Consider the following 27,829-nt stretch of genomic DNA (forward strand, 5'->3'; position numbering starts at 1 on the left):
TAGAACCTGTACAATTATTTTAGGCTTTACTGAGAGGTTTCTAACCAGTAGATAACCCCTGTTATTTGGTGTGTAATCTCCCAATGAAAGTATTCAATTCTATGCTTAGAGACTTCTTTTTTTTTAATTTCGAAGGAGATATTTCCTTGTAGGTGCAGGTCTATTAGGATTTGCAAGCAATATCTCTCACCCAACTGTTTGTATTGGAGGAAGTTGAGGCTTCAATCGACCCTTAGAGCAGTATTGACTCCAGGCAGCCCCGTCCCCTGTCCTTGAGGCAATACACTTAGCACCTCAGAGCAAGCATAATAAATTATTTATTTAATATTTATGAGTTGACTGATGGTGGCAGTGGACCTGTTAATCATGCTAAACAAATTTCAGATAGTGACTTCCTTGCGACAGTAAAAGACCTTAAACGAGGTCAGTAACTTTAACAGTTAACGAGTTTTCAACGGCACGATGTTTCTTATATCCCAATAAAATACAGCAGATAGCTTTGGCTTATCTTCTACAAAACGTCCTTTCCTGATTTACCATTATTGAATATATACTATTTGATGACCCAGAACCTGCCCTGATGATTATGTGTGTGAAGCGTGCTAGTAAGGAACACAGGGCAGAACACTGCACAGCTGTAACGGAGTCTTGTATTTACTGCTGCAGCGATAATCCCACTTCTAACAGGCGTAGATCTGATATCAGAACTGTACACGATGTCTGTGTTGAATGATACAGGACAATATTTCCTATGACGAAGCTAAGAGGAGGGGTCAGTCCGGCTCATTCACCTACATCAACGGATATTTATATATTATACATATAATTAATCGATGATCATATTTCAACACGAATCCTTCGGAAGCGACGACTTCACGACCTTAATTTGTGTAGTACAATTCTTTATCTGTAACTCTCTGTCTCTACCCATTTTTCTTTGTCTCTTTATATGTTTTTCTCTCACTACGTTTTATGACTGCAAGAGAATTTACAAGGTTTTCAAATATAAGCCACTAAGTGGAAACCTCTAACATACACAAAGAGAAAAGCTCATTCAAGAACTATTATAAGCCAGGTTTGGTCTACCTAGCAATCATATTTACTCACACATAACATAGGCATAAAACTTCCCTCTAGTAGGTAGAATTATAATGTTATCATTATCAGTTTGCACATACTAGTTCCTTATCCATCTGTAATCCGACCTTAAAATAACACAAAATTGATGTAGATCTCTAGACTGTCACATACACATGGACATAACGTCAATTATAATTCAGAATTTGGTGTGACAACACAGTTACCCTAATAATTGCACAGGCCAATGAGAAGCTAACGACCTAGTGGATAGGAGTACCAGGGAATTGGACTCCGGCGGTTGCTCTCGCCTTTATTTAAGTTTTAAAGCTACATCTCACATCTGGCACTTAATGTGTTGGTTTTAATTGTGCAGTCCTTCTGACCAAGATAAAAATCTCACATGTACACACCAGTGCACTACATCATACACGGCATGAAAATTTAGCCATATAAAAATGAGTGTATCTTCTTGCGGTTGTGGGGTTGGAGTGCTTTGTTTCAGCCTGGCAGACTCTGATGGCAAGTGTTTCCGGACACCTGCAGGAGAGAAATAGAAGCAAAGCTGTCAGTGGCTTTGCCACCCATGTGTTTCCTGAACATGAAGACCCAGATATTTCCTTCATCTATAAGTTCAGCCAAACTTGGTGGACAACGTGCTACTTTGGTGGAGTTGTAACGGGGGGTGGGGGAAATAGCTCTATCTTGTCCATTATTCCACCCCCCCAGTTAACTAACGAGGCCGGGGGAAACAGCTCTCTCTAGTCCGTTATCCCGTCCCCAGTTAGCTAACTACTCTAGAGCACTCCCAGAGTTCCTAAGGCAGCCTCTCTCGTTCAACACCTCGTAACCTAGGTATTCGACTACCTAGGTGCTAAGACTACAAGGCGCCGTCACTTGATCAGTTACCCGAAACTCTAGAGAGAACTCTAGAATACATAATCATTGCCACAAACGTATAAGAGAAAACGAAAGGAAAGAAATGCATAGTGAAGTAATTAGTGAGGGTTTGGGGTGAGAGGCAGAGAGGTGGGAGGAGCGAGGAGGGTCATTAGTTGAAAGTGAGAGTTTAGAGTGCAAGGTGCAGCATATGCTCAGGTACACACAGCTACAAGGAATGCACCGCCACCACCAGACAACAATACACCGCCACTTCCTACCTTTGCTCTAAAAGAAAGTTGGAAATGAAAAAAAAATTAAGGACTAGAAAATTCCAACAACGACCACCCACAGGTCAGCCGCCGCCCCTGGACTTAAGTCCTGAATAGTTCCCGAGCCTGCATAACATAGCCAGCCACCGACCCTCCTACAACACCAGAGTAGACGGATCAAACACGCCAGCTTCAGCAGTAAGATTCTCCAAGGCTACAAACGCCCGCTACCATCCAGAACTTCAACGTTCAGATAAGCACAGCATATGCTGACAGAGCAGCAAAGCAAGATCACAGCCTCAGGACAGTGAAGGGGCTTCTGGATGCCAACGGCATTTCGCCTGTGCTCATCCCGGAGACGGACCAAGGCAACACAGCCACCCAGAGTGAGACTTCACAGGTGACGACAACTGCAACCATCGAGACGGTGCTAACAGCGTCTCAGAAAAAAAATCCAAAAACGGTAACCAAAAAACTTCTAAATGCCCAACCAGAGTCGCTGAATCGAGGTTCCTTGAATGTCAACATCGACACTATCAACCTCCTGCCTCAAGTTGCAACTTATGCCAGGCACCTTAAGTGATTACCAATGGGACATGAATCTTAGAATTCCAGGATCATTCTATTCGCCTTGAAGAGCCTATGTGAACTTCTCCCGTTCACACAGGCTCCTCACGGATGATGTTCTAACATCTTATGTACAATTAACATCACTTTTGATAGTCGTGCACTCTTTCCTTCAGTAATCTTTGGAGGCGCCAGGTATACATGCAGGAATACATCTCCTCTCAGCTCCTCCTGTACAATAAGCACCGAGAATTTGGACACAGCTTCGACTTGCCATAGCGAAGTGTTATTTTGCCATACTAAATCTAAATACTTTGTTACCCTGTTCCCTGAAACTTTCTGACCAAGCATCCTTCCCTAAGGTGAGACGCCAGATTCATTATTTTAGCCTCTTCTTCAACGTGACTTTTCCTCAAAACCCTCTGGCCTACTCCCCTTCTTATCAACAATTTCCAGAAATGTCTTATATGTTGTCCAGTGTTCATATTTCCGTGCGTTTCAACGTGCTGCACTACACAGGTGAAATGAGAAATTGGAAGCAAATTTGCCTCTCCTGTGCCTTTCTCGCGGACATATGATTCTCAGTTGCTGAATTCAGATGTCCCGGGAAATCTACAATCAAGCAATCAGCATGTCTCGGTATTCTAGAACACAAACACTTCCAGTGTCGCTCAGGCCCCAAGCGTGATAAATCACTCCTTTATATATATATATATATATATATATATATATATATATATATATATATATATATATATATATATATATATATATATATGTCGTACCTAGTAGCCAGAACGCACTTCTTAGCCTACTATGCAAGGCCCAATTTGCCTAATAAGCCAAGTTTTCATGAATTTTTCATGAGTTTTCAAGCGTTGTATACATGTACACTTGCCCCCACGAAGGATGTAACCTTCAATGTAAGTACATAGGTATGACGTCGACCAAGCTGACGAGGCGTTTGACATGCCATCTTCAATCTGGTGCCCCTAGGAATAACATGAGACAAGCCCATGACATTACTCTAACAAGAGAAATGTTGAACAAGAATACTTGCATAATAGACAAAACCCAAGATTCAAGAAGATTACAAATTCTTGAGGCAATTCACATAAGAATAGAGCGACCTACCATGAACACCCAAATCACGGAACTATTTACTCTACCCACCATGAGAGTAAGGACAAGACAAGAACATATCGATGCCAACACAGAAGACAATGTCCAACATAACAGGCCAATTACACTGGATTAATCTTTGTGTTTGGATAGGAGATGCCTCGTATGGGCCAATAAGCCTTCTGCAGCCCCTATGTTTATCCCTTATGTATCCCCCCATGTTTTCACCTTCATTGTATTATCACCTGACCTAATGCGGGTATAAAATCAACTAGTATTGTAAGATCTGTTCACTTGAGAATGAACCATGGAGGTTCGAAACGTCGTGCAAATTATACAAATAAGTGTAATACACTCTATAGTAAATCACTTCTTTTCTTCACCTTAAAAGTACGAAAATGAGTTTTGGAGAACTCCTATTTCAATTAAGCCCTGATGCTAAGAAAATAGTTAGAGGGATAGAAGCCCTAAACCAGAAAATAATAAATACAGAATATGCGGTCATATTCAATGAAACATATATATATATATATATATATATATATATATATATATATATATATATATATATATATATATATATATATATATATATATATATATATATATATATATATATAGTGTGTGTGTGTGTAAATCACGAAAATTAACACGTGATGAAAAATGTGACAGTGTCAGACCATGGAGGAAGAATTGGCCCTTCTGAAGATGTATTATTAAAGTACTAAAGTACTTAATGAAATTCCTGTTTAATTTCTTCCTCCATGGTCTGACAAGGTGGTGCTGGAGTAAGGTACAATAATAGGTCATCCAACGTTCCTTCACCTGATGGGATCTCCATGTACAGTTCCAATTACAACAACAATAGGAGAAATAGGGAGTGGGCGTCTGAATCATTCGATAAACAGTTGAAATAGCGCGCCTCGAGAGGCAGAAATAGGAGACAGCCTGCAGCTGATCACGTCTCTGTACTGAGAGTTGAATAAAACTTAAGATGCAGTCTCTCTATCATTGTGTTTGTGAGAGACAATAATGACACCAATTAGTTATGTGATGAGGAAATGGAGCATAAAACTTTCTAGCACACCCCGACTAATCAGGAGCCTAATGATTGCTGAGGGGGAAAGTATAGTAACGAGAAATGTGTGTGTGTGTGTGTGTGTGAGAGAGAGAGAGAGAGAGAGAGAGAGAGAGAGAGAGAGAGAGAGAGAGAGAGAGAGAGAGAGAGAGAGAGAGAGAGAGAGAGAGAGAGAGAGAGATAGAGATAGAGAGAGAGAGAGAGAGAGAGAGAGAGAGAGAGATAGAGATAGAGAGAGAGAGAGAGAGAGAGAGAGAGAGAGAGAGAGAGAAGGGGGGGGGGGGCAAGACATAAGACTCGCATTACAAGGACACGAAATTGAGTGGGTTTCCTCCTTTCAATACCTAGGAGTCATAATAGACAACCAGTTGAAATTCACTCAAGAAATTGAATATCTTCGGCAACGTTGTAAAGCCAGAAACTCAGCTTTGCGCTCCCTGACAAGTCTTAGAGACAAGTCTTAGAGATGGTGCATCTCTACCAGTACTAGTACGACAGATTTTGCCTTAGGTAAAAGTATACGTCAAAATGCGACGTGCTATTACGGGGAAGACGTGTTTATGGCCCTCCACGTGTGCCTGGAGGACCTTGAGAGAGAGGGAGGCGCTTGGAAAGGCTTCACTGATACACAGGTCTGCTCGACCCGGGAGTTCTCGTAGATATTGAAGGAGATGAAAAGGATAATTTGGAATTTATATGTGTGTGAGGCATGTTATTAGTGTCACTAAACTGAGCTATAAAATGGTTATTGATGTTAGTGGTTTGAGACCCGGGAACCTCCGGTCACTAGTGTACTTGTATATTACCTCAGGGAATGGTACTCAAGTAACTTTATGAATTATATTAAGTCAAAATGAGACATTGTGGTCTAAAAAATATTTATAAAAATTAAAATAGGTAAATTTCTAATTATATTGATGTTAAATTGAAGCGGGTACTGTGGTCCGCTTCAGTTTCTGGCTTGAATGTGTAAACTTCAGACCAAGACACTATAGGAAGACCAGAACTAACACAATATCGAAATGGAGATCAGTGTTGGTTCTAATGTCATTAATGGGCTCAAACCCCAAATGTATCATAATGTAAAACATATTTTTGGTCTGTGGGATACTTTTATTCCCTAGGAGCTAAATTGAACCCATTATTTCCTCCTGGAATAATAATACTTTTAGGAAATATTTGGTGGAGAAAATACCAATATGTAGTGATGGACCACCAGTAAAACCACTTTTGTACTATTACTTTTTTTAGTCCGAAAATATTTTGCAAAAATTTAAACTAAAATATTCCTAGGCCTAGCAGAGCACATATATGTATCATATTAAGATAGCGTGTATTAGACCAAGGATTGCTAGCAGAGGTTAGGTTGAGTCTTGCGTATATGTTGCAGTTATACAAAAAACTTTCTGGCTTGTTCAATTTCTATTATTAATAAAAAAATAAACTTTATAGTGGTCCCTCTCAACATATTGGTACTTTCCCATCAGTAACTATGAGTACTTTCATTTAAGGATAATGAGCTGCTAAATTCTTATGAACATTAAAATCGCTCCAAAATTTGTAGGTAGGTCTTTGTAGAGCCTTGTAGGTGGGTCTTTGTAGAGCCTTGTAGGTGAGTCTTGGTAGAGCCTTGTAGGTGAGTCTTTGTAGAGCCTTGTAGGCGAGTCTTGGTAGAGCCTTGTAGGTGGGTCTTTGTAGAGCTTTGCAGGTGGATCTTTGTAGAGCCTTGTAGGTGGGTCTTTGTAGAGCCTTGTAGGTGGATCTTTGTAGAGCCTTGTAGGTGGGTCTTTGTAGAGTCTTGTAGGCGAGTCTTGGTAGAGCCTTGTAGGTGAGTCTTTGTAGAGCCTTGTAGGTGGGTCTTTGTAGAGCTTTGCAGGTGGGTCTTTGTAGAGCCTAGTAGGTGGGTCTTTGTAGACCCTTGTAGGTGGATCTTTGTAGAGCCTTGTAGGTGGGTCTTTGTAGAGCCTTGTAGGTGGATCTTTGTAGAGCCTTGTAGGTGGGTCTTTGTAGAGTCTTGTAGGCGAGTCTTGGTAGAGCCTTGTAGGTGAGTCTTTGTAGAGCCTTGTAGGTGGGTCTTTGTAGAGTCTTGTAGGCGAGTCTTGGTAGAGCCTTGTAGGTGAGTCTTTGTAGAGCCTTGTAGGTGGGTCTTTGTAGAGTCTTGTAGGCGAGTCTTGGTAGAGCCTTGTAGGTGAGTCTTTGTAGAGCCTTGTAGGTGGGTCTTTGTAGAGCCTTGTAGGTGGATCTTTGTAGAGCCTTGTAGGTGGGTCTTTGTAGAGTCTTGTAGGCGAGTCTTGGTAGAGCCTTGTAGGTGAGTCTTTGTAGAGCCTTGTAGGTGGGTCTTTGTAGAGTCTTGGTAGAGCCTTGTAGGTGAGTCTTTGTAGAGCCTTGTAGGTGGGTCTTTGTAGAGTCTTGTAGGCGAGTCTTGGTAGAGCCTTGTAGGTGAGTCTTTGTAGAGCCTTGTAGGTGGGTCTTTGTAGAGCTTTGCAGGTGGGTCTTTGTAGAGCCTAGTAGGTGGGTCTTTGTAGACCCTTGTAGGTGGATCTTTGTAGAGCCTTGTAGGTGGGTCTTTGTAGAGCCTTGTAGGTGGATCTTTGTAGAGCCTTGTAGGTGGATCTTTGTAGAGCCTTGTAGGTGGGTCTTTGTAGAGCCTTGTAGGTGGGTCTTTGTAGAGCCTTGTAGGTGGGTCTTTATACAGTGTCAGCGCCGTGATGTGTGATGACTGCTCATCTCCCAGGAAACATTAGTAGTGAAGGAAATATTCAAGACGTATCATGGGATCACATCTAGACACTCATGGCAATATGTGACCTGACTTAACGTCCACACACTCACGTAAACAAATAATTCACAGATGAATTTATTTTTTGTCTAAAGAGAAGCGCTCATCCAACACTCACCTCTTTTTTTCACCAATTCCGTTATCACTGTCTCCGCAAACCCTTCCAGATATATGAACTTAAATGTCGGGAAATGTAACTTAAGAATGAGTGATATATATAATAATGTAACGGGTCTACATATTAGAATTAAAAAGCTAGTTAGCAGACAAAGAAAAGATATATATATATATATATATATATATATATATATATATATATATATATATATATATATATATATATACCCAACTGAATATTGGGAATTGTTAAGGAATTTGTGCCACAAAGAGATGGGTGTACATTTCTTTATGGCACAAATAGTGAAGTATTTCAAGTACAATTGAAAGCGGATCTGTGTTACATAAGCTGTGTGTTTAGAGTGATTGTGATCCAGAATAACTCTTAAATGTAGATGGAAAATAATGAGGGTTTGCAAATATTTATAACTGCTTGAATGGTTTTTTTTATTTTAGTTACCTGTCAGCTCGTCTTCTCATTATTAAACTTTTCTTATATATAATTTGTCAATAAAGTCTCGCTGGTTTAATTATATGTTATACGTTTATTTCAATGGTTGTACACCTGTCACTCCACGTGATGGTTGTACACCTGTCACTCCACGTGATGGTTGTACACCTGTCACTCCACGTGATGGTTGTACACCTGTCACTCCACGTGATGGTTGTACACCTGTCACTCCACGTGATGGTTGTACACCTGTCACTCCACGTGATGGTTGTACACCTGTCACTCCACGTGATGGTTGTACACCTGTCACTCCGGCCACACTAGTGGCTGTTACCCAGTTATCCAGCCCCCACTCTGGAGTGAGGGTAGGATAGTATCCAGCCCCCACTGTGGAGTGAGGGTAGGATAGTATCCAGCCCCCACTCTGGAGTGAGGGTAGGATAGTATCCAGCCCCCACTCTGGAGTGAGGGTAGGATAGCATCCATCCCCCACTGTGGAGTGAGGGTAGGATAGTATCCAGCCCCCACTCTGGAGTGAGGGTAGGATAGTATCCAGCCCCCACTGTGGAGTGAGGGAAGGATAGTATCCAGCCCCCACTCTAGAGTGAGGGTAGGATAGTATCCAGCCCCACACTCTGGAGTGAGGGTAGGATAGTATCCAGCCCCCCACTCTGGAGTGAGGGTAGGATAGTATCCAGCCCCCCACTCTGGAGTGAGGGTAGGATAGTATCCATCCCCCACTGTGGAGTGAGGGTAGGATAGTATCCAGCCCCCACTCTGGAGTGAGGGTAGGATAGCATCCATCCCCCCACTGTGGAGTGAGGGTAGGATAGTATCCAGCCCCCACTCTGGAGTGAGGGTAGGATAGTATCCAGCCCCCACTGTGGAGTGAGGAAAGGATAGTATCCAGCCCCCACTCTGGAGTGAAGGAAGGATAGTATCCAGCCCCCCACTCTGGAGTGAGGGTAGGATAGTATCCATCCCCCACTGTGGAGTGAGGGTAGGATAGTATCCAGCCCCCACTGTGGAGTGAGGGTAGGATAGTATCCAGCCCCCACTCTGGAGTGAGGGTAGGATAGCATCCATCCCCCACTGTGGAGTGAGGAAAGGATAGTATCCAGCCCCCACTCTGGAGTGAGGGAAGGATAGTATCCAGCCCCCCACTCTGGAGTGAAGTTACGATTCTTCACATCCTGGGCCTCCTCCCTGGCCTTCAACACCTCCCACCAACACTTCCTGTTTACCAGGCACCAGCACCAGAGACTTCTCCTCCCACTATCCTCCCCCCACCTGTCTTCCCCCACATGTCTCTCCCCACCTGTCTTCTCCCACCTGTCTCCCACCAGTGCTCAGGAGGCTCTGGGGGGTCCACATCCTCCACCCACTGATTAGTTGCACTTCCAGCTTGATCCCGTGTAAAGGTAAATGGAAGGTTAATAAGTCTTCACCATGTAATTCACCACTATCACCACCATCATCACTAGCATTGTAATCACCACCATCACAGTCATCACAGCCACCACCACCATCACTACCATCACAGCCATCATTACCACCACCACCGTCACCACCACCACTACCACCACCACCACCACCGTCACCACCACCACTACCACCACCATCACACCTGGAGGACCAACCTCTACAACCGTTCCTGGGAGATCTGATTAGATTAGAGTTCCGGGGAGCCTTCAGGGAACTCCTCAAGGCGTTATTGGATATCCAGAAGTCGTCCCCGGTAGCTCCGCCTCTTCTCCCGCTGGAATCTTCGTCCCCACCTTCTTAACAATCTATATAAATAAAAATGGAAATGTTCGTTCATGCATAACCGCTGATCTCCGAAAGTTCTTCACCGATTGCTTAGAAATTTTCACACAACGTTCCATTGGCATCCGCGCAGGGTTTTTTCTGTGACGGTAAAAAAAATGTTTTTTCCTGAAAAACTGTGTTTTTCATGTGAGGGAAATCTTCGAAATCTTTTCACCGATTGCTTTGAAATTTTGACACAACGTTGCATTCGAATATGCGCGTCTTTTTATATATCTACTATATATATGCCTCACCTGTGACAGGTAAAAAAATGTTTGTTTGTTTTTTAAACAGCGCCATCTATTGGACGTAAGACCAACACATGCTATACTAAATATGTTACGATTCCATTTCAATGTTTCCGATTTCACTGAAACTGAATTTTCATAAATTTCAATTTATTTTAATTTTGATTTAATTATTTTGTGTGATATTGCCTTGGAATTGAGCTGTGTTGTTTACCATACCGTTCATTTCGTGAGTATAGTTTATTTTTTTATTTTTTCATTATTTTTCACTTCATTTTTTGAACTGTTTTTCTTATATTTCAGTGATGATAACATCTGGGGCCAGATTCACGAAGCAGTTATGCAAATACTTACGAACGTGTACATCGTTCCTCAATCTTTGATGGCTTTGGTTACATTTATTAAACAGTTTACAACCATGAAAACTTGCCAACCAACTGTTGTTATTGTTATAAACAGCCTCCTGGTGCTTCAGAGCTCAATTACTGTTTAATAATTGTAAACAAAGCCGCCAAAGATTGAGAAAAGATGTACAGGTTCGTAAAGGTTTGAGTAACTTCTTCGTGAATCTAGCCCCAGATCATTTGATGTGCGTTAAGCGTATGTGTATAGTAAGAGTCTGTAAGTGTACCCCAGGGGTATGTGTGTGGGGCCAAGTGTACCCAGGAGTATGTGTGCAGGGCCAAGTGTACCCCAGGGGTATGTGTGTAGGGCCAAGTGTACCCCAGGGTATGTGTGTAGGGCCAAGTGTACCCAGGAGTATGTGTGTAGGGCCAAGTGTACCCAGGAGTATGTGTGTAGGGCCAAGTGTACCCAGGAGTATGTGTGTAGGGCCAAGTGTACCCAGGAGTATGTGTGTAGGGCCAAGTGTACCCAGGGGTATGTGTGTAGGGCCAAGTGTACCCCAGGGGTATGTGTGTAGGGCCAAGTGTACCCAGGGGTATGTGTGTAGGGCCAAGTGTACCCAGGGGTATGTGTGTAGGGCCAAGTGTACCCAGGAGTATGTGTGTAGGGCCAAGTGTACCCAGGGGTATGTGTGTAGGGCCAAGTGTACCCAGGAGTATGTGTGTAGGGCCAAGTGTACCCAGGGGTATGTGTGTAGGGCCAAGTGTACCCAGGGGTATGTGTGAGGGGCCAAGTGTACCCAGGAGTATGTGTGTAGGGAAAAGTGTACCCAGGGGTATGTGTGTAGGGCCAAGTGTACCCAGGGGTATGTGTGTAGGACCAAGTGTACCCAGGAGTATGTGTGTAGGGAAAAGTGTACCCCAGGGGTATGTGTGTGGGGCCAAGTGTACCCAGGGGTATGTGTGTAGGGCCAAGTGTACCCAGGAGTATGTGTGTAGGGCCAAGTGTACCCAGGGGTATGTGTGTAGGGCCAAGTGTACCCAGGGGTATGTGTGTGGGGCCAAGTGTACCCAGGGGTATGTGTGTAGGGAAAAGTGTACCCAGGGGTATGTGTGTAGGGCCAAGTGTACCCAGGAGTATGTGTGTAGGGCCAAGTGTACCCAGGAGTATGTGTGTAGGGAAAAGTGTACCCAGGGGTATGTGTGTAGGGCCAAGTGTACCCAGGAGTATGTGTGTAGGGCCAAGTGTACCCAGGGGTATGTGTGTAGGGCCAAGTGTACCCCAGGGTATGTGTGTAGGGCCAAGTGTACCCAGGAGTATGTGTGTAGTTAAAAGTGTACCCAGGGGTATGTGTGTAGGGCCAAGTGTACCCAGGGGTATGTGTGTAGGGCCAAGTGTACCCAGGAGTATGTGTGTAGGGCCAAGTGTACCCAGGGGTATGTGTGTAGGGCCAAGTGTACCCAGGGGTATGTGTGTAGGGCCAAGTGTACCCAGGGGTATGTGTGTGGGGCCAAGTGTACCCAGGGGTATGTGTGTAGGGCCAAGTGTACCCAGGGGTATGTGTGTAGGGCCAAGTGTACCCAGGGGTATGTGTGTAGGGCCAAGTGTACCCAGGGGTATGTGTGTGGGGCCAAGTGTACCCAGGAGTATGTGTGTAGGGCCAAGTGTACCCAGGAGTATGTGTGTAGGGCCAAGTGTACCCAGGGGTATGTGTGTGTGGCCAAGTGTGCCCAGGGGTATGTGTGTGGGGCCAAGTGTACCCAGGGGTATGTGTGTGGGGCCAAGTGTGCCCAGGGGTATGTGTGTAGGGCCAAGTGTACCCAGGGGTATGTGTGTAGGGCCAAGTGTACCCAGGGGTATGTGTGTGTGGCCAAGTGTACCCAGGGGTATGTGTGTGGGGCCAAGTGTACCCAGGGGTATGTGTGTGGGGCCAAGTGTGCCCAGGGGTATGTGTGTGGGGCCAAGTGTACCCAGGGGTATGTGTGTGGGGCCAAGTGTGCCCAGGGGTATGTGTGTAGGGCCAAGTGTACCCAGGGGTATGTGTGTAGGGCCAAGTGTACCCAGGGGTATGTGTGTGGGGCCAAGTGTACCCAGGGGTATGTGTGTGGGGCCAAGTGTACCCCAGGGGTATGTGTGTGGGGCCAAGTGTGCCCAGGGGTATGTGTGTGGGGCCAAGTGTACCCAGGGGTATGTGTGTGGGGCCAAGTGTACCCAGGGGTATGTGTGTGGGGCCAAGTGTACCCAGGGGTATGTGTGTAGGGCCAAGTGTACCCAGGGGTATGTGTGTAGGGCCAAGTGTACCCAGGGGTATGTGTGTGGGGCCAAGTGTACCCAGGGGTATGTGTGTAGGGCCAAGTGTACCCAGGGGTATGTGTGTAGGGCCAAGTGTGCCCAGGGGTATGTGTGTAGGGCCAAGTGTACCCAGGAGTATGTGTGTGTGGCCAAGTGTAGTGTAACTAGCGCATGACGACTGTGAATAACACAGAATAGTGTAGCTAGAGTATTCGTTGCTAAGACGGTGATCTATACAGTGCAAAGTGTGCATCTTGGTGCTGAACATAGCACAATACCAAGATGGTTAGACATAGAATATAGTGCAACTAGTACATGCAACACCAAGATAGCTATACATTAAGTATATTGTAACTAACAAATGCTACATAAAGATGGTTATACATTAAGTATAGTGTTACTAAAATATACAATGTAAAGACGGAAACAAACAGACACTTTGAAAATCCTCCCAAGTAATCAAAAGATACTAGACATAAACAAAAATTATCTATGTAAATTAATTATCTTTATTTACAGAGTCCTGCTAACAAACTTTCGAGATAACGAGAGCTGTGCAAAAATGAATGAAACTGCTGGAAATTTTAATATGGTGAGAAAGGGATGCACATTAAAAATATAATACGATTTCACTGTTTTACGCGGGAACAGTAGCGTATTCGTTTGACCGAACGATCACGCTAAAAGATACAAATAATGCCGTATGTGAAATAAGGAACGAAATACTGAATATTGAATTTTCCTGAATGTTACTGAAATACTGAATTTTATGAAAATAATGAGAAGATATAATGAGTTTTGAGACGATAGGACATTGTGGAGGCAGGCGCAACCCATGCTTGCTTGCCTGAGGTCAGTGAGCGACTAAGGGGAAAGATTGATTGATAAAGACTAAATCTTTATCAATTTAACTGGCACGGAGTGGGACGTCGGCTGGCGAGATTCAATGCTTACATATATATATATTTGTTATTTATGTTTTGATAGGAGAATATGTTATTAAGGTATGTGAGAGGGGACATGAGGTTGCTGGCAAGGATTTAAGACAGCATCCTCATATACTTTATTTAGTAAAGCATTCTTATTATATAAGAGTGATGTTAGTTTGAGGGAACTGATGATGATAATGAGCTATTTCTATATTCTTTGTATTTTTCTATGATAAATGTTTGTATGTAGACAACTTGCCTTTGCACCTGTCCTGGTGAGGAATTCCTAGAAAGAAAGGAAGCAATTGCAGAGAAACAGTTGCAGACAGATCAACAGCAGATATAATACTTATGAAGGGGAACTGGAAGATCATCCTAAGGAGAGAGAGGGTAAGTCCCGGTGGCTCAGCGGGGTGTGTACGTTATCACAAATAGGCCACATCTGAGCCCGTTCCGCAAATAAGGTGACGTTGAGCCCCTCTTCCAGACATAAGACGTTTACAGGAAGCCTCTCCAGGATGCACTCCATTGTCCATTGATTGATTGCCGACAGCAGCCAACCCGTTCTCGCACTTTCTTACAGTCAATATTGACTTATTAAATACGTGCATATGTGACATACTAAACATTATGTAGTATGTCACATATGCACGTATTTAATAAGTCAATATTGACTATACGAAAGTGCGAGAACGGGTTGCATCAGCAGTAAGTCAGTGTCATTCATCATCGATTGCAGCAAGAGTTATTATAATATTTTATCGTGGAGAGGGGGTTCTGAAGGATAGATAGAACCCCCATCCCCTGATACCTGGCATTCGGTGGTGTAGTGCGGGAGATCATGCCGCAGTTCCTGCACACAGAGTTTGCACCTGGAGTGCTCAGGATTGGGAGATCCGTCACCTGTAGCCACCTGCCACAGGTAACGGTAACCCAACCTGATCCTGGCAACCACTGTGTCGCACAGTCTGGTGGATGTTTTGTAATCAAATAGTCTTTTTTTTTTTTTTTTTTTTTATTAACATATTAGGTACATCTGCATTAGTGCAGCTACCCTAGACTATATGAAGTGGAGTACAGTGTGTCAAAAAAGCTAACTAGGTGATGCTAAAAAATCCCCATCACACAGGATGGTTAGTCATACAGAGGCATGTGATAAGCAGTCTGCACTGGCAGACTCCGGATGCATTTTGAGGATATCAACAACACAAGATTGAATAAGGTAGCAGTGGTAATACAAGTCCCCATCTCGCAGGATGGTTAGTCATACAGAGCCATGTGTTTAATAGCCTGCACTGGCAAATTTTGGGTATACTGTGAGGATATCTTCAAGAATACGAGAGTGAATAAAGTAATTGCAGAGCTCCAGGTACCTCATGCCAACTGGTCTGAAAGGTCTAATCTTTTTTTTTTTTTTTTTTTTTTATTAAGTTATGAGGTACATCTGCATTAGTGCAGCTACCCTAGACTATATGAAGTGGAGTACAGTGTGTCAAAAAAGCTAACTAGGTGATGCTATAAAATCCCCATCACACAGGATGGTTAGTCATACAGAGACATGTGATAGGCGGTCTGCACTGGCAGACTCCGGATGCATTTTGAGGATATCAACAACACAAGATTGAATAAGGTAGCAGTGGTAATACAAGTCCCCATCTCGCAGGATGGTTAGTCATACAGGGCCATGTGTTTAATAGCCTGCACTGGCAAATTTTGGGTATACTGTGAGGATATCTTCAAGAATACGAGAGTGAATAAAGTAATTGCAAAGCTCCAGGTACCTCATGCCAACTGGTCTGAAAGGTCTAATAACTGGGCATTCAGTGATGTAGTGCGGGAGATCATGCCGTAGTTCCTGCTCACAGAGTTTGCAACTGGAGTGCTCAGGATTGGGAAACCCGTCACCTGCAGCCACCTGCCACAGGTAACGGTAACCCAACCTGATCCTTGCAACCACTGTGTCGCACAGTCTAGTGGACGTTTTGTGCTGTCCATAGATGTAGGTTTCAGATCTGAACAAATCATAGCTTTTTATACTAGTACTTTCAGGTCGTTGGGAGTCAGTAAGTTCTTTCCTATCAGATCTGAATGTTTGGACCAATACAGTTTTGACAGCAGAGATGGGGATACCTAGATCTAATTCAACTTCAAACTTGTTACACGCTAATTTGGCTGCAATGTCTGTCTCATTATGATGGGTTATATTTATGTGTGAAGGTATCCATACAAAGGAGATTCGAGACCCTTTACTCTGTGCATCAATTAGGTCATTTATAATTGGGAGTATTAGGTTCTTGCTGTCGATCTTCCAAGAGAAGTTTTCGATTGCTTGAAGAGCAGACTTTGAATCGCAGAATATTATTCCTCCTCCAATATTTTTTAATGTGCTGGTTGCTAAATGTAATGCTGCTAGTTCTGCTTGTGTGGAGGTCAGCCAGTTGTTTAACCTGACACTGACAGACTTTGTGCAGATATTATTTCTATAAAACCTACATGCCGCTGCAGTCCGTCCAGTAGAAGACTGGACTGAGCCGTCGGTGTAGACACAGTGCTCGTGAGATCTTAGACTCTCGATGGAGGAGGCAATTGTTTCAAGAGTGACAGCTTTGAGTAGAGCAAGATTCTCATTATCTTTCTTGGTGACAGGTGTGTATGATACTTGAATGGTGGGGTACAGATAAAGAGGAATATCAGAGACTGGTAGATTGCACTTAAAAGGAATGTTAAGTTTAATGAGATTGTAAGCATTGTTTCTCAGCCAATTATCATAAAAGGAGTGAGTTGGTATGTCGGCACCAGTCAAAAGGGTGTTAACAGCACTAAATAATTTGTCTCTGAGCAATGCAGGAGATGTAGGATCTCTCATGACTTTAAGACAGAAGGTAGTGTTAACTTGCATTATTCTCTCTAGTATGGTTGGAAACTTCAGTTCTTCCCTCATGTTGATGATTCTTGTGCATAAACTTCAGTTCTTCCCTCATGTTGATGATCAAATAGTCTAGGCTCTAGGGATATACAAAGTCTACGGGAAAGAACCACCAGTACTGGGTGAAAATCAATAGGAACATAAGCTATTTTCGCATGTACAAGTTACTTGAGACTTGGTAATCATTGGGACTCCAAACTCCAGGTAGATGCTACGTTAAGGTCCTCAAGCACGAGGTGTATGAAACTTTACGACATTGGTACACTAGACTTGACTAGTTATTGTAAAGTTAAACTGGTCATACACTTAATTCACATAAAACTTAGTAATATTGGTAACATAGACTGCAGTTTAAACGGGTAAAGTTAAATTGATTATAAGCTGGAGTCAATGTGAACTTTATCAAAACTTTACAGACACAATGGACAATCAATATCAAAATCAACATACTTAGCAAAGTTAAAGTCTTTGGAATTCACTCAAAAGTCCCCGAGGACAGGCAATTTCAAAGTCAGTAATGTGGCGTACACTTCCTTAATAATCGGAAGAAAAATAAATAAAGAAAATAAAAGTGAATATTTCTTGAGGTTATCTCGAGATGATTTCGGGGCTTTAGTGTCCCCGCGGCCCGGTCCTCGACCAGGCCTCCACCCCCAGGAAGCAGCCCGTGACAGCTGTCTAATTCCCAGGTACCTATTTACTGCTAGGTAATAAGAGCATTAGGGATGAAAGAAACTCTGCCCATTGTTTCTCGCCGGCGCCAGGGATCGAACCCGAGAGTATAGGATCACGCGTCCAGTGTTCTGTCCGTTCATCCACCGGCTCCCCGGTGGCCTAGGAGAGAGGCCTAACTCTCCCCAGAACTAGGGACGAGCGTCACACCGCTCCGCTTCACTCCTGGTGGCTAGTGACGACCCATCTGGCAGGTTAGTGAGGCTGAGCCACTACCAGAATATTCAGATTGTAAACTCTGTGATAAACCTTTAATGCATTCACTAGAACACTATATTGATGAATGTGAAACCGTAAAGGACTTTAGACCTCCTGGCCTATTGTACCACCAACTGTGTAACTATTTTATTGACTCAGGTGTTCTGGACGACATCCTAACAATTTACCCAAAATTTGCTTGTCCATTTTAAAGAATGAAGAACAATTTCTACTTATATTCTAAGCTGTATCACTTATGAACCCATCCCAGCCCTTGTGTGGCAGTGCACAATAGAAAGTTGTTTTCACATATCCACACAATAAAACATTGATTGTAACCGTGATATATATGTGCTTCAGCCTACAGTTTAGGCCTATTGTCTTATGTATGACCCTCTGTCCTGCGTGACAGTGAATACTAGCATTAACCTCAATTTAATAAGACTATCAAAATCCTCAGATTAGGCAAAATTGTAATTAATTTTGTCAATAAAGATGTTAATAATAATAAGTGACGACCCATTTCCCGCGCCTCTAGCAGGGGCGCCTGACGTCACACCCGAGGGGCTACGCGATTGGTCCACCTGGCCAATCCTCTGCCACTGACCAATCACGTCCTCATACCACCCACAAGCCTCAGGAGTTCTCTCTCTCGACTCTTCCCCATTGAAACTTAAAACACAAATTTCTTCTCTTTGTGGCATCTTGCCCCATTTTAAGTTATAAAACGAAACTAGGACTCTTCTAGTATATACAAAGTGGGGAGTATGACGCTTATGTGCGGAGGAGAAGAATACTAACTGGACTCCGTAACATACCTCCACCCGCCCCCCGCCCCCCCTCCTCTAAAATATTAGTCGTAATGAATCTCCAGCACATGTGAAGACAACTAATGTCCTTGCTCTCTCCGTCCCCCAAAGTGCTTCTCCTCCAGTCTGTGGCGTGGCTTGAACGACCTCTCCAGTCATTAACATCATTCCTCCCCCCTTGCACAGGCTCGGGTGAGCGTGGTGTTCCCAGACCACCTGGAGAGGGACGTCCCCCTTGTATCCCGAGTAAGACATTGCGACTCGTTATCACCACGAAGGTTAGTGCGCGCAGTATACCTCCACCACATCGTGCACTCGGAGGCACTCCTGCACTGCCACTGTGTCCTACACGTCCGCCTCGTGTCCACCCACACTTCGTTCATCGCCAGTCTTCTTCTCTCTTTCCGGCTCCTCTTCTCCTGTAAGGGACTGTCTTCACAGTGGCACCTTCTTCCTTTCCTCCATCTTGCAACGACATTACTTCTGCACAAGGCTTGTGAGTCACCCCAGCATACCTCATGCCAGGCTCACTCCCGCCCTGTCCAATTACAGTGCCATCCTTCACATTTTCCTCGGCGTATATCTTTGTCTCTCCCCAAATGTCTCTTCTCAGTAGGAACCGTTTTAGGGTCGTGGCAGGGTCAAGCCACTTCTCTGTAACTCGCTTTTCTACCGTGGTTCCCTTTGCCGGTACCACTCCTCACTTTGCTGGCGTAGGGGCCAATGTGTCGTGGCCCCTCAGAGCCGCTCGCTTACCCACTGAGCTCACACAGCTCACACTCGAAGGAGGAGGGAGGACGGCCTGCAGCTCTTCCATCGCCCCAGGCGCCTGTACTGCTGCTCCTCGCCACTCCCTATCCACATGTAACATAAGGCTTAGTCGCAGGTGGTCCGACAACCTCCGACGACCAGCTCTTTACCCTCACCACTGTCCTCCTTCCCGGTGACATTATCATCTTTAATAATAATATTGATAAATTATCATCCACACTTCCATGGAAATAAACATTTCATTCAAATGAAATGAAACATTTGAATGAAATGTTTATTTCACCAGGGGTGTGGAGGACAATTTATATGGCAGGAGCATGGATCACTAATTCCTCTGAGCTTCAGTAGTAGTCGGGAAAAGTCGAAAATTCCAGCATGCCAGCAATAGTGGCTTGTTGAATCTTTCCTTATTAAGGCTACTCAATAGCCCAGTCGATAGAGTTTCGGCGACACAAGGTTCGAGTCTCTCGGAGCCGAGGTGAATGAGAAAATGAAGATAATACCGACCCACAATATATCTACGTTCCTACCTTAATCTACATGATATGAAAATATATAAATATTTCCCCTTGGAGTTCCAATAATATCACCGAGCCTGGCAGTGTTGACCCAGACCAGTGAGGGGGACCAGACCAGTGTGGAGGACCAAACCAGTGAGCAGGACCAGACCAGTGACGAGGACCAGACCAGTGACGAGGACCAGACCAGTGAGCAGGACCAGACCAGTGACGAGGACCAGACCAGTGACGAGGACCAGACCAGTGAGGAGGACCAGACCAGTGAGCAGGACCAGACCAGTGACGAGGACCAGACCAGTGAGCAGGACCAGACCAGACCAGTGACGAGGACCAGACCAGTGACGAGGACCAGACCAGTGACGAGGACCAGACCAGTGACGAGGACCAGACCAGTGAGCAGGACCAGACCAGTGACGAGGACCAGACCAGTGACGAGGACCAGACCAGTGAGGGGGACCAGACCAGTGTGGAGGACCAGACCAGTGACGAGGACCAGACCAGTGAGCAGGACCAGACCAGTGACGAGGACCAGACCAGTGAGCAGGACCAGACCAGTGACGAGGACCAGACTTATTTTATTTTATTTTATTATTTTATCTTATCTTATTTTAATGTATTCCAAGTGTTGGGTTGAACACAGTACTATAACATGTTTGGATTATAAGGTTGTTGCAGGTAAAGCTGTGCCACGGAAGGGTAAATTGTCAACGATTGTAAAGATTGTTGTCTTACACAAGACAATGACTGATTGTCTTACACAAGACAATGTAAAATACATTGTCTTGTTTAAATATATACCAGTACAATTTATGTGTATGTGGGGGGATCTTTCAGATACTTTGGTAAGACGCTTAACCGGTTACTACCCCGTTATTGCAATAATTGAGAAGGAAGTTAAATTCAAGAGATCAACCGAGGTGCAAGACTTATTGGTGGCAATATAAAGGGCTGCCATACATTGTAATGTTATTATTGTTGCTGATGTACTGATTGATTATATATGTTCATAATGCCATTGTGATTGCAGGTATGGTGGACTAATGTTGCAGGTTGTTCTGGTGGATTATAATATTGTGAATTGTTATGAGTTTTGTGCAGGATTTTGTACACTCTTTGACATTTATACCATGCGTTGGTTTGGGACAATAATGGTGTTCTTAGTAATGTGAATGATGTTGATACTAATTGTATTGATTATAGTCTTTATAGAAAGGTTATTCATGGTATTGATATAAGCATGTGATATGTATTGGTGTATGTATAATTGTTTGTGCATTATGGACTAGTACTAATTGTAAGTGAGTGTTCACATTATGAATTATTACGATGAATTGTATGGTAATAGTGAGTTATGTATTTTCATACTTCCTGATTGTTTGTTTATATTTCTGTATATATATATTTACAAGTATTGCTGTACTATTTTGGTGTTTATACTGAGATATATTATTTTTGTTTCCTATGTTAATTTTGTTGTGTATTTCTGTTGGGGTTGTGGACTTAAAACTTTGTGAACTTTCCCTAGAAGCAAAAAAAAAAATGCTACTACTCTTCAAGTAGTCATTTGAGGAGAGTTTAACGACCAGTGTGGTCTAACTGATGCAAAACAAGGATTTGTTGCATAAAAGTACAAGCGTGAGAACCGCTGATGTTGATTCTGTTGTTGTGGTGGTGGCGGCACTGCCAGCCCCACGAGTATTTGTATAAATACAAACCATTGGATATATATATGTTAGCCTGTTGGTGCATTAAGTGAAGTGTTAATAATACATAGCCAGTTGGATGATGAAGTTATGTGATATTTATGTATTATTTGGGCAGAGTTGGCTGGAAGCACAGGACGGTTACCGTACGATAAGTTGTTTAGGGTTAACGCTGCCGGGAGAGAGACAAGCAAACTTAATTGGTGTGATTCCGTGTTTTGGGAAGCTGCGTCGCTCCCGCTCTCTAGGTGGATATATCAGTCGAGTCCTATTCTTTCATTCTCTGCCATTAAGTGCTATTATTATTTATATTACTGTGTAAAGTTAAAGGCTGTGTAATATTGGTGTTTTATACAATGTTAAGGAACTTTGTTATTAGTGTAGTGCTGTTTATTGAAATAAACTGTTAATTGTTGGACAAATTTCACTTATCCGGTGGGGCGTGATTGCACCCCGTCATTCCTTGGACACAGTTCGTATTTACAATTGTGAGAAATTACTGGTGGGTCGGTCCTGGGGGTGGTCAGGCTGCGGGCTCCAGCACCAGTAACTTACTCTGAGGGAGACCTACCACAAGTTAGGGCGTATATATTTGTAGGGCGCTACAACAGCTAATTTTACCCTAACTATTTATGTAAGTTAATAACACCACGAGCTGTTAAAGTGGCAGATCAAGTGAGTGGGACTACACAAATTGTGGGTCTTGCTGAACATCAGATAATAACCATTAATCACTTCTTGAAATTAAAAGAAATGTCTCCATGGCATAAGTCCTGTGATAAACTCTGACTTGTGCATCTGGGAAAAGCTTTGATCCGTGACCCCAATACCTAGGATAAGATCTGACCTCTGACCTTAAGCATCTGGGATGAGCTTTAACTGCTAACCACAACAAATGGGATTATGTCTGATCTCTGACCCAAGTATAAGGGATAAGATAACTGAAATTCTATTACTTAAAGTCTTGACTATATTATGATCTCCAACTGACAGAAACGTTGTTAACATTGGTTCTTAATCATGAATTTACATTATATAATCATATTTCAAGTTCATTTCTTAAATGTTAGCCTCTGTTTACCCAGCAGTAATTGGGTGCCTGGTTGTTAACTGATGGGCGGGGCAGTATGACGAGGATAACAGGTCTGGGAGACTTACCTTGAGCGATGGGAAGGGGAAGCACCGAGAATGTTATCATGAGCTACAAGTCGTCTGTTTTACCCACCTGTGGAAAAAAATAGCACAATTAGAAAATTTCCTTAAAACCTAATCATACTTTTCAATTATAGCAGCAGCAAATGATTGCAATAGTCTACAATTACAGCAGCAATGATTGCAAAAGTCTGCAATTATAGCAGCAATGATTGCAATAGTCTACAATTACAGCAGCAATGATTGCAAAAGTCTGCAATTATAGCAGCAATGATTGCAAAAGTCTACAATTACAGCAGCAATGATTGCAAAAGTCTGCAATTATAGCAGCAATGATTGCAATAGTCTACAATTACAGCAGCAATGATTGCAAAAGTCTACAATTACAGCAGCAATGATTGCAATAGTCTACAATTACAGCAGCAATGATTGCAAAAGTCTACAATTATAGCAGCAATGATTGCAATAGTCTACAATTATAGCAGCAATGATTGCAATAGTCTACAATTACAGCAGCAAATGATTGCAATAGTCTACAATTATAGCAGCAATGATTGCAAGTCTCATTTGATAGAGGTCAAGCAGAGGGTGGCTAGGGACATCATTCAGTAAGCTCAAGGTGTTATAAGTTATACCATCCTCACCAGGGGCAGTTTGTTTAGGTTTTCCTAATGCTGATGTTAATTCAAAAGGGTTATAGCAAACTGATCTGTTAAATCTGGTGAGGAGCGTGCTATTTCAATATTAAAGTTTCTGTTAATGTTGGTATGTCTTAAATGCTGCTGTATATCTGGGGGTAAGGAAGAAATTTGTGAGACACTAGACCATTGAGCTAAGAGCATGTCAGCATATTCTGCAGGAGTATGATGAAGCTGAACTGGGGCCGAAGGTTTGATAATGTTTTTAATTTTGTTCCACATTTCTGATAATGTTGAAGTTCTATTGATACCTTGTAGGAATTGTTCCCAATATGTGTCCTTAACTTGACCCTTAAGCTCGCGAAAATCTCTGTTGGCATTGAGGAATGCAAGTAAATTGTCAGCTGTTTTGTCTCGTTAATAACAGTCAGCAGCTGAAGCACTTTAGCTCTGCAATAATAATAGGATCCTCTGTCCATGAGGAAGAACGAGTGTTCTTTTTTTCCTTGATTTAACCCAGGTATCATCATAACTGGTAAAGATACTGACAAGTTCATTGTAAAAGTGGTCCACTGATACAGGTGTATACCCAGTGTACCACTTATGTACATAAACCTTAAAGTGCTGTTTGGTCACCAGGGACACGAGAGGACCACTACTGGTCACCAGGGACACGAGAGGGCCACCACTGGTCACCAGGGACACGAGAGGACCACCACTGGTCACCAGGGACACGAGAGGACCACCACTGGTCACCAGGGACACGAGAGGACCATCACTGGTCACCACGGACACGAGAGGACCACCACTGGTCACCAGGGACACGAGAGGACCACCACTGGGCACCAGGGACACGAGAGGACCAACACTGGCCACCAGGGACACGAGAAGACCACCACTGGTCACCAGGGACACGAGAGGACCAACACTGGCCACCAGGGACACGAGGACCACCACTGGTCACCAGGGACACGAGAGGACCAACACTGGCCACCAGGGACACGAGAGGACCACCACTGGTCACCAGGGACACGAGAGGACCACCACTGGTCACCAGGGACACGAGAGGACCACCACTGGTCACCAGGGACACGAGAGGACCAACACTGGCCACCAGGGACACGAGAGGACCAACACTGGCCACCAGGGACACGAGAGGACCACCACTGGTCACCAGGGACACGAGAGGACCACCACTGGTCACCAGGGACACGAGAGGACCACCACTGGTCACCAGGGACACGAGAGGACCACCACTGGTCACCAGGGACACGAGAGGACCACCACTGGTCACCAGGGACACGAGAGGACCAACACTGCCACCAGGGACACGAGAGGACCACCACTGGCCACCAGGGACACGAGAGGACCACCACTGGCCACCAGGGACACGAGAGGACCACCACTGGTCACCAGGGACACGAGAGGACCACCACTGGTCACCAGGGACAGGAGAGGACCAACACTGGCCACCAGGGACACGAGAAGACCACCACTGGTCACCAGGGACACGAGAGGACCACCACTGGTCACCAGGGACACGAGAGGACCAACACTGGCCACCAGGGACACGAGAGGACCACCACTGGTCACCAGGGACACGAGAGGACCACCACTGGTCACCAGGGACACGAGAGGACCAACACTGGTCACCAGGGACACGAGAGGACCACCACTGGTCACCAGGGACACGAGAGGACCACCACTGGTCACCAGGGACACGAGAGGACCACCACTGGTCACCAGGGACACGAGAGGACCACCACTGGTCACCAGGGACACGAGAGGACCACCACTGGTCACCAGGGACACGAGAGGACCAACACTGGCCACCAGGGACACGAGAGGACCACCACTGGTCACCAGGGACACGAGAGGACCACCACTGGTCACCAGGGACACGAGAGGACCAACACTGGCCACCAGGGACACGAGAGGACCACCACTGGTCACCAGGGACACGAGAGGACCACCACTGGCCACCAGGGACACGAGAGGACCACCACTGGTCACCAGGGACACGAGAGGACCAACACTGGTCACCAGGGACACGAGAGGACCACCACTGGTCACCAGGGACACGAGAGGACCACCACTGGTCACCAGGGACACGAGAGGACCACCACTGGTCACCAGGGACACGAGAGGACCAACACTGGCCACCAGGGACACGAGAGGACCACCACTGGTCACCAGGGACACGAGAGGACCACCACTGGTCACCAGGGACACGAGAGGACCAACACTGGCCACCAGGGACACGAGAGGACCACCACTGGTCACCAGGGACACGAGAGGACCACCACTGGTCACCAGGGACACGAGAGGACCAACACTGGTCACCAGGGACACGAGAGGACCACCACTGGCCACCAGGGACACGAGAGGACCACCACTGGTCACCAGGGACACGAGAGGACCACCACTGGTCACCAGGGACACGAGAGGACCAACACTGGTCACCAGGGACACGAGAGGACCAAGTACCAGTAGCAGTGTGCAGCCTCACCAAGCACCTGGCTCCAGGAGGTAATAGAGTCGTGTATCAAGACTTGAGAGGACCAACAAGTGGCTCGTCACAGGTCAAGAGCAGCGACCCCGGGACACTGTGGAGGCTCTGGTGTTGCTGGCACCTTGAGTGTTGCTGGCACCTTGAGTGTTGCTGGCACCTTGAGTGCTCCTGGCACCTTGAGTGTTGCTGGCACCTTGAGTGTTGCTGGCACCTTGAGTGTTGCTGGCACCTTGAGTGCTCCTGGCACCTTGAGTGTTGCTGGCACCTTGAGTGTTGCTGGCACCTTGAGTGTTGCTGGCACCTTGAGTGTTGCTGGCACCTTGAGTGTTGCTGGCACCTTGAGTGCTCCTGGCACCTTGAGTGTTGCTGGCACCTTGAGTGCTCCTGGCACCTTGAGTGTTGCTGGCACCTTGAGTGCTCCTGGCACCTTGAGTGTTGCTGGCACCTTGAGTGCTCCTGGCACCTTGAGTGTTGCTGGCACCTTGAGTGTTGCTGGCACCTTGAGTGTTGCTGGCACCTTGAGTGCTCCTGGCACCTTGAGTGTTGCTGGCACCTTGAGTGTTGCTGGCACCTTGAGTGTTGCTGGCACCTTGAGTGTTGCTGGCACCTTGAGTGTTGCTGGCACCTTGAGTGTTGCTGGCACCTTGAGTGTTGCTGGCACCTTGAGTGCTCCTGGCACCTTGAGTGTTACTGGCACCTTGAGTGTTGCTGGCACCTTGAGTGTTGCTGGCACCTTGAGTGTTGCTGGCACCTTGAGTGCTCCTGGCACCTTGAGTGTTGCTGGCACCTTGAGTGCTCCTGGCACGTTGAGTGTTGCTGGCACCTTGAGTGCTCCTGGCACGTTGAGTGTTGCTGGCACCTTGAGTGCTCCTGGCACGTTGAGTGTTGCTGGCACCTTGAGTGCTCCTGGCACCTTGAGTGTTGCTGGCACCTTGAGTGTTGCTGGCACCTTGAGTGCTCCTGGCACCTTGAGTGTTGCTGGCACCTTGAGTGTTGCTGGCACCTTGAGTGTTGCTGGCACCTTGAGTGCTCCTGGCACCTTGAGTGCTCCTGGCACCTTGAGTGTTGCTGGCACCTTGAGTGCTCCTGGCACCTTGAGTGTTGCTGGCACCTTGAGTGCTCCTGGCACCTTGAGTGTTGCTGGCACCTTGAGTGTTGCTGGCACCTTGAGTGCTCCTGGCACCTTGAGTGCTCCTGGCACCTTGAGTGTTGCTGGCACCTTGAGTGTTGCTGGCACCTTGAGTGCTCCTGGCACCTTGAGTGTTGCTGGCACCTTGAGTGTTGCTGGCACCTTGAGTGCTCCTGGCACCTTGAGTGTTGCTGGCACCTTGAGTGTTGCTGGCACCTTGAGTGCTCCTGGCACCTTGAGTGTTGCTGGCACCTTGAGTGTTGCTGGCACCTTGAGTGCTCCTGGCACCTTGAGTGTTGCTGGCACCTTGAGTGTTGCTGGCACCTTGAGTGCTCCTGGCACCTTGAGTGTTGCTGGCACCTTGAGGGATTGTAACTGGAAGCCAGAGTCTTCTGCAGACGATGAGTCACAATAACGTGGCCGAAGATATGCTGACCAAACCCCAACACAGAAGCGACCACGTCTCCAGCCCTCCTGGACTATTATCAAGTCGTGTAAAAGTGGAGCGAAACGTCGTCCCTTCTCCACCTTGTGAGCTGTAGTTTGGTTGTGAGTGTGGATCACCTGGGACTGTAAGAGGTGAGTGTGGATCACCTGGGACTGTGAGAGGTGAGTGTGGATCACCTGGGACTGTGAGAGGTGAGTGTGGATCGCCAGGGACTGTGAGAGGTGAGTGTGGATCACCTGAGACTGTGAGAGGTGAGTGTGGAACACCTGAGACTGTGAGAGGTGAGTGTGGATCACCAGGGACTGTGAGAGGTGAGTGTGGATCACCA

At 45.4% G+C, this 27,829-nt stretch overlaps 2 protein-coding genes across 4 annotated transcripts in view; both read right to left on the reverse strand.

The window, feature by feature from the left end:
• LOC138350724 (substance-K receptor-like) overlaps positions 1-27,829 on the reverse strand; it is a 362,889-nt gene that overhangs the window by 297,554 nt on the left and 37,506 nt on the right. The window contains exon 2 of one of the 3 annotated variants that reach the window (XM_069301943.1): positions 22,781-22,847. The exons of the other annotated variants lie outside the window; for them this stretch is intronic. The gene's annotated coding sequence lies outside the window, so the exon portion shown is untranslated. The remainder of the gene's footprint in view (positions 1-22,780; positions 22,848-27,829) is intronic. 3 annotated transcript variants of the gene reach the window in all.
• On the reverse strand, positions 6,889-19,447 carry LOC138351874 (uncharacterized). The gene is made up of 2 exons (XM_069303883.1): positions 19,387-19,447; positions 6,889-7,667 (listed from the first exon to the last, which is right to left on the reverse strand). Exons 1-2 carry the CDS (start codon positions 19,445-19,447, stop codon positions 6,889-6,891), a joined length of 840 nt encoding a protein of 279 aa, XP_069159984.1.

The sequence above is a fragment of the Procambarus clarkii genome, chromosome 5, assembly GCF_040958095.1.
Source record: "Procambarus clarkii isolate CNS0578487 chromosome 5, FALCON_Pclarkii_2.0, whole genome shotgun sequence".
Classification (NCBI taxonomy): Eukaryota; Metazoa; Arthropoda; class Malacostraca; order Decapoda; family Cambaridae; genus Procambarus; species Procambarus clarkii.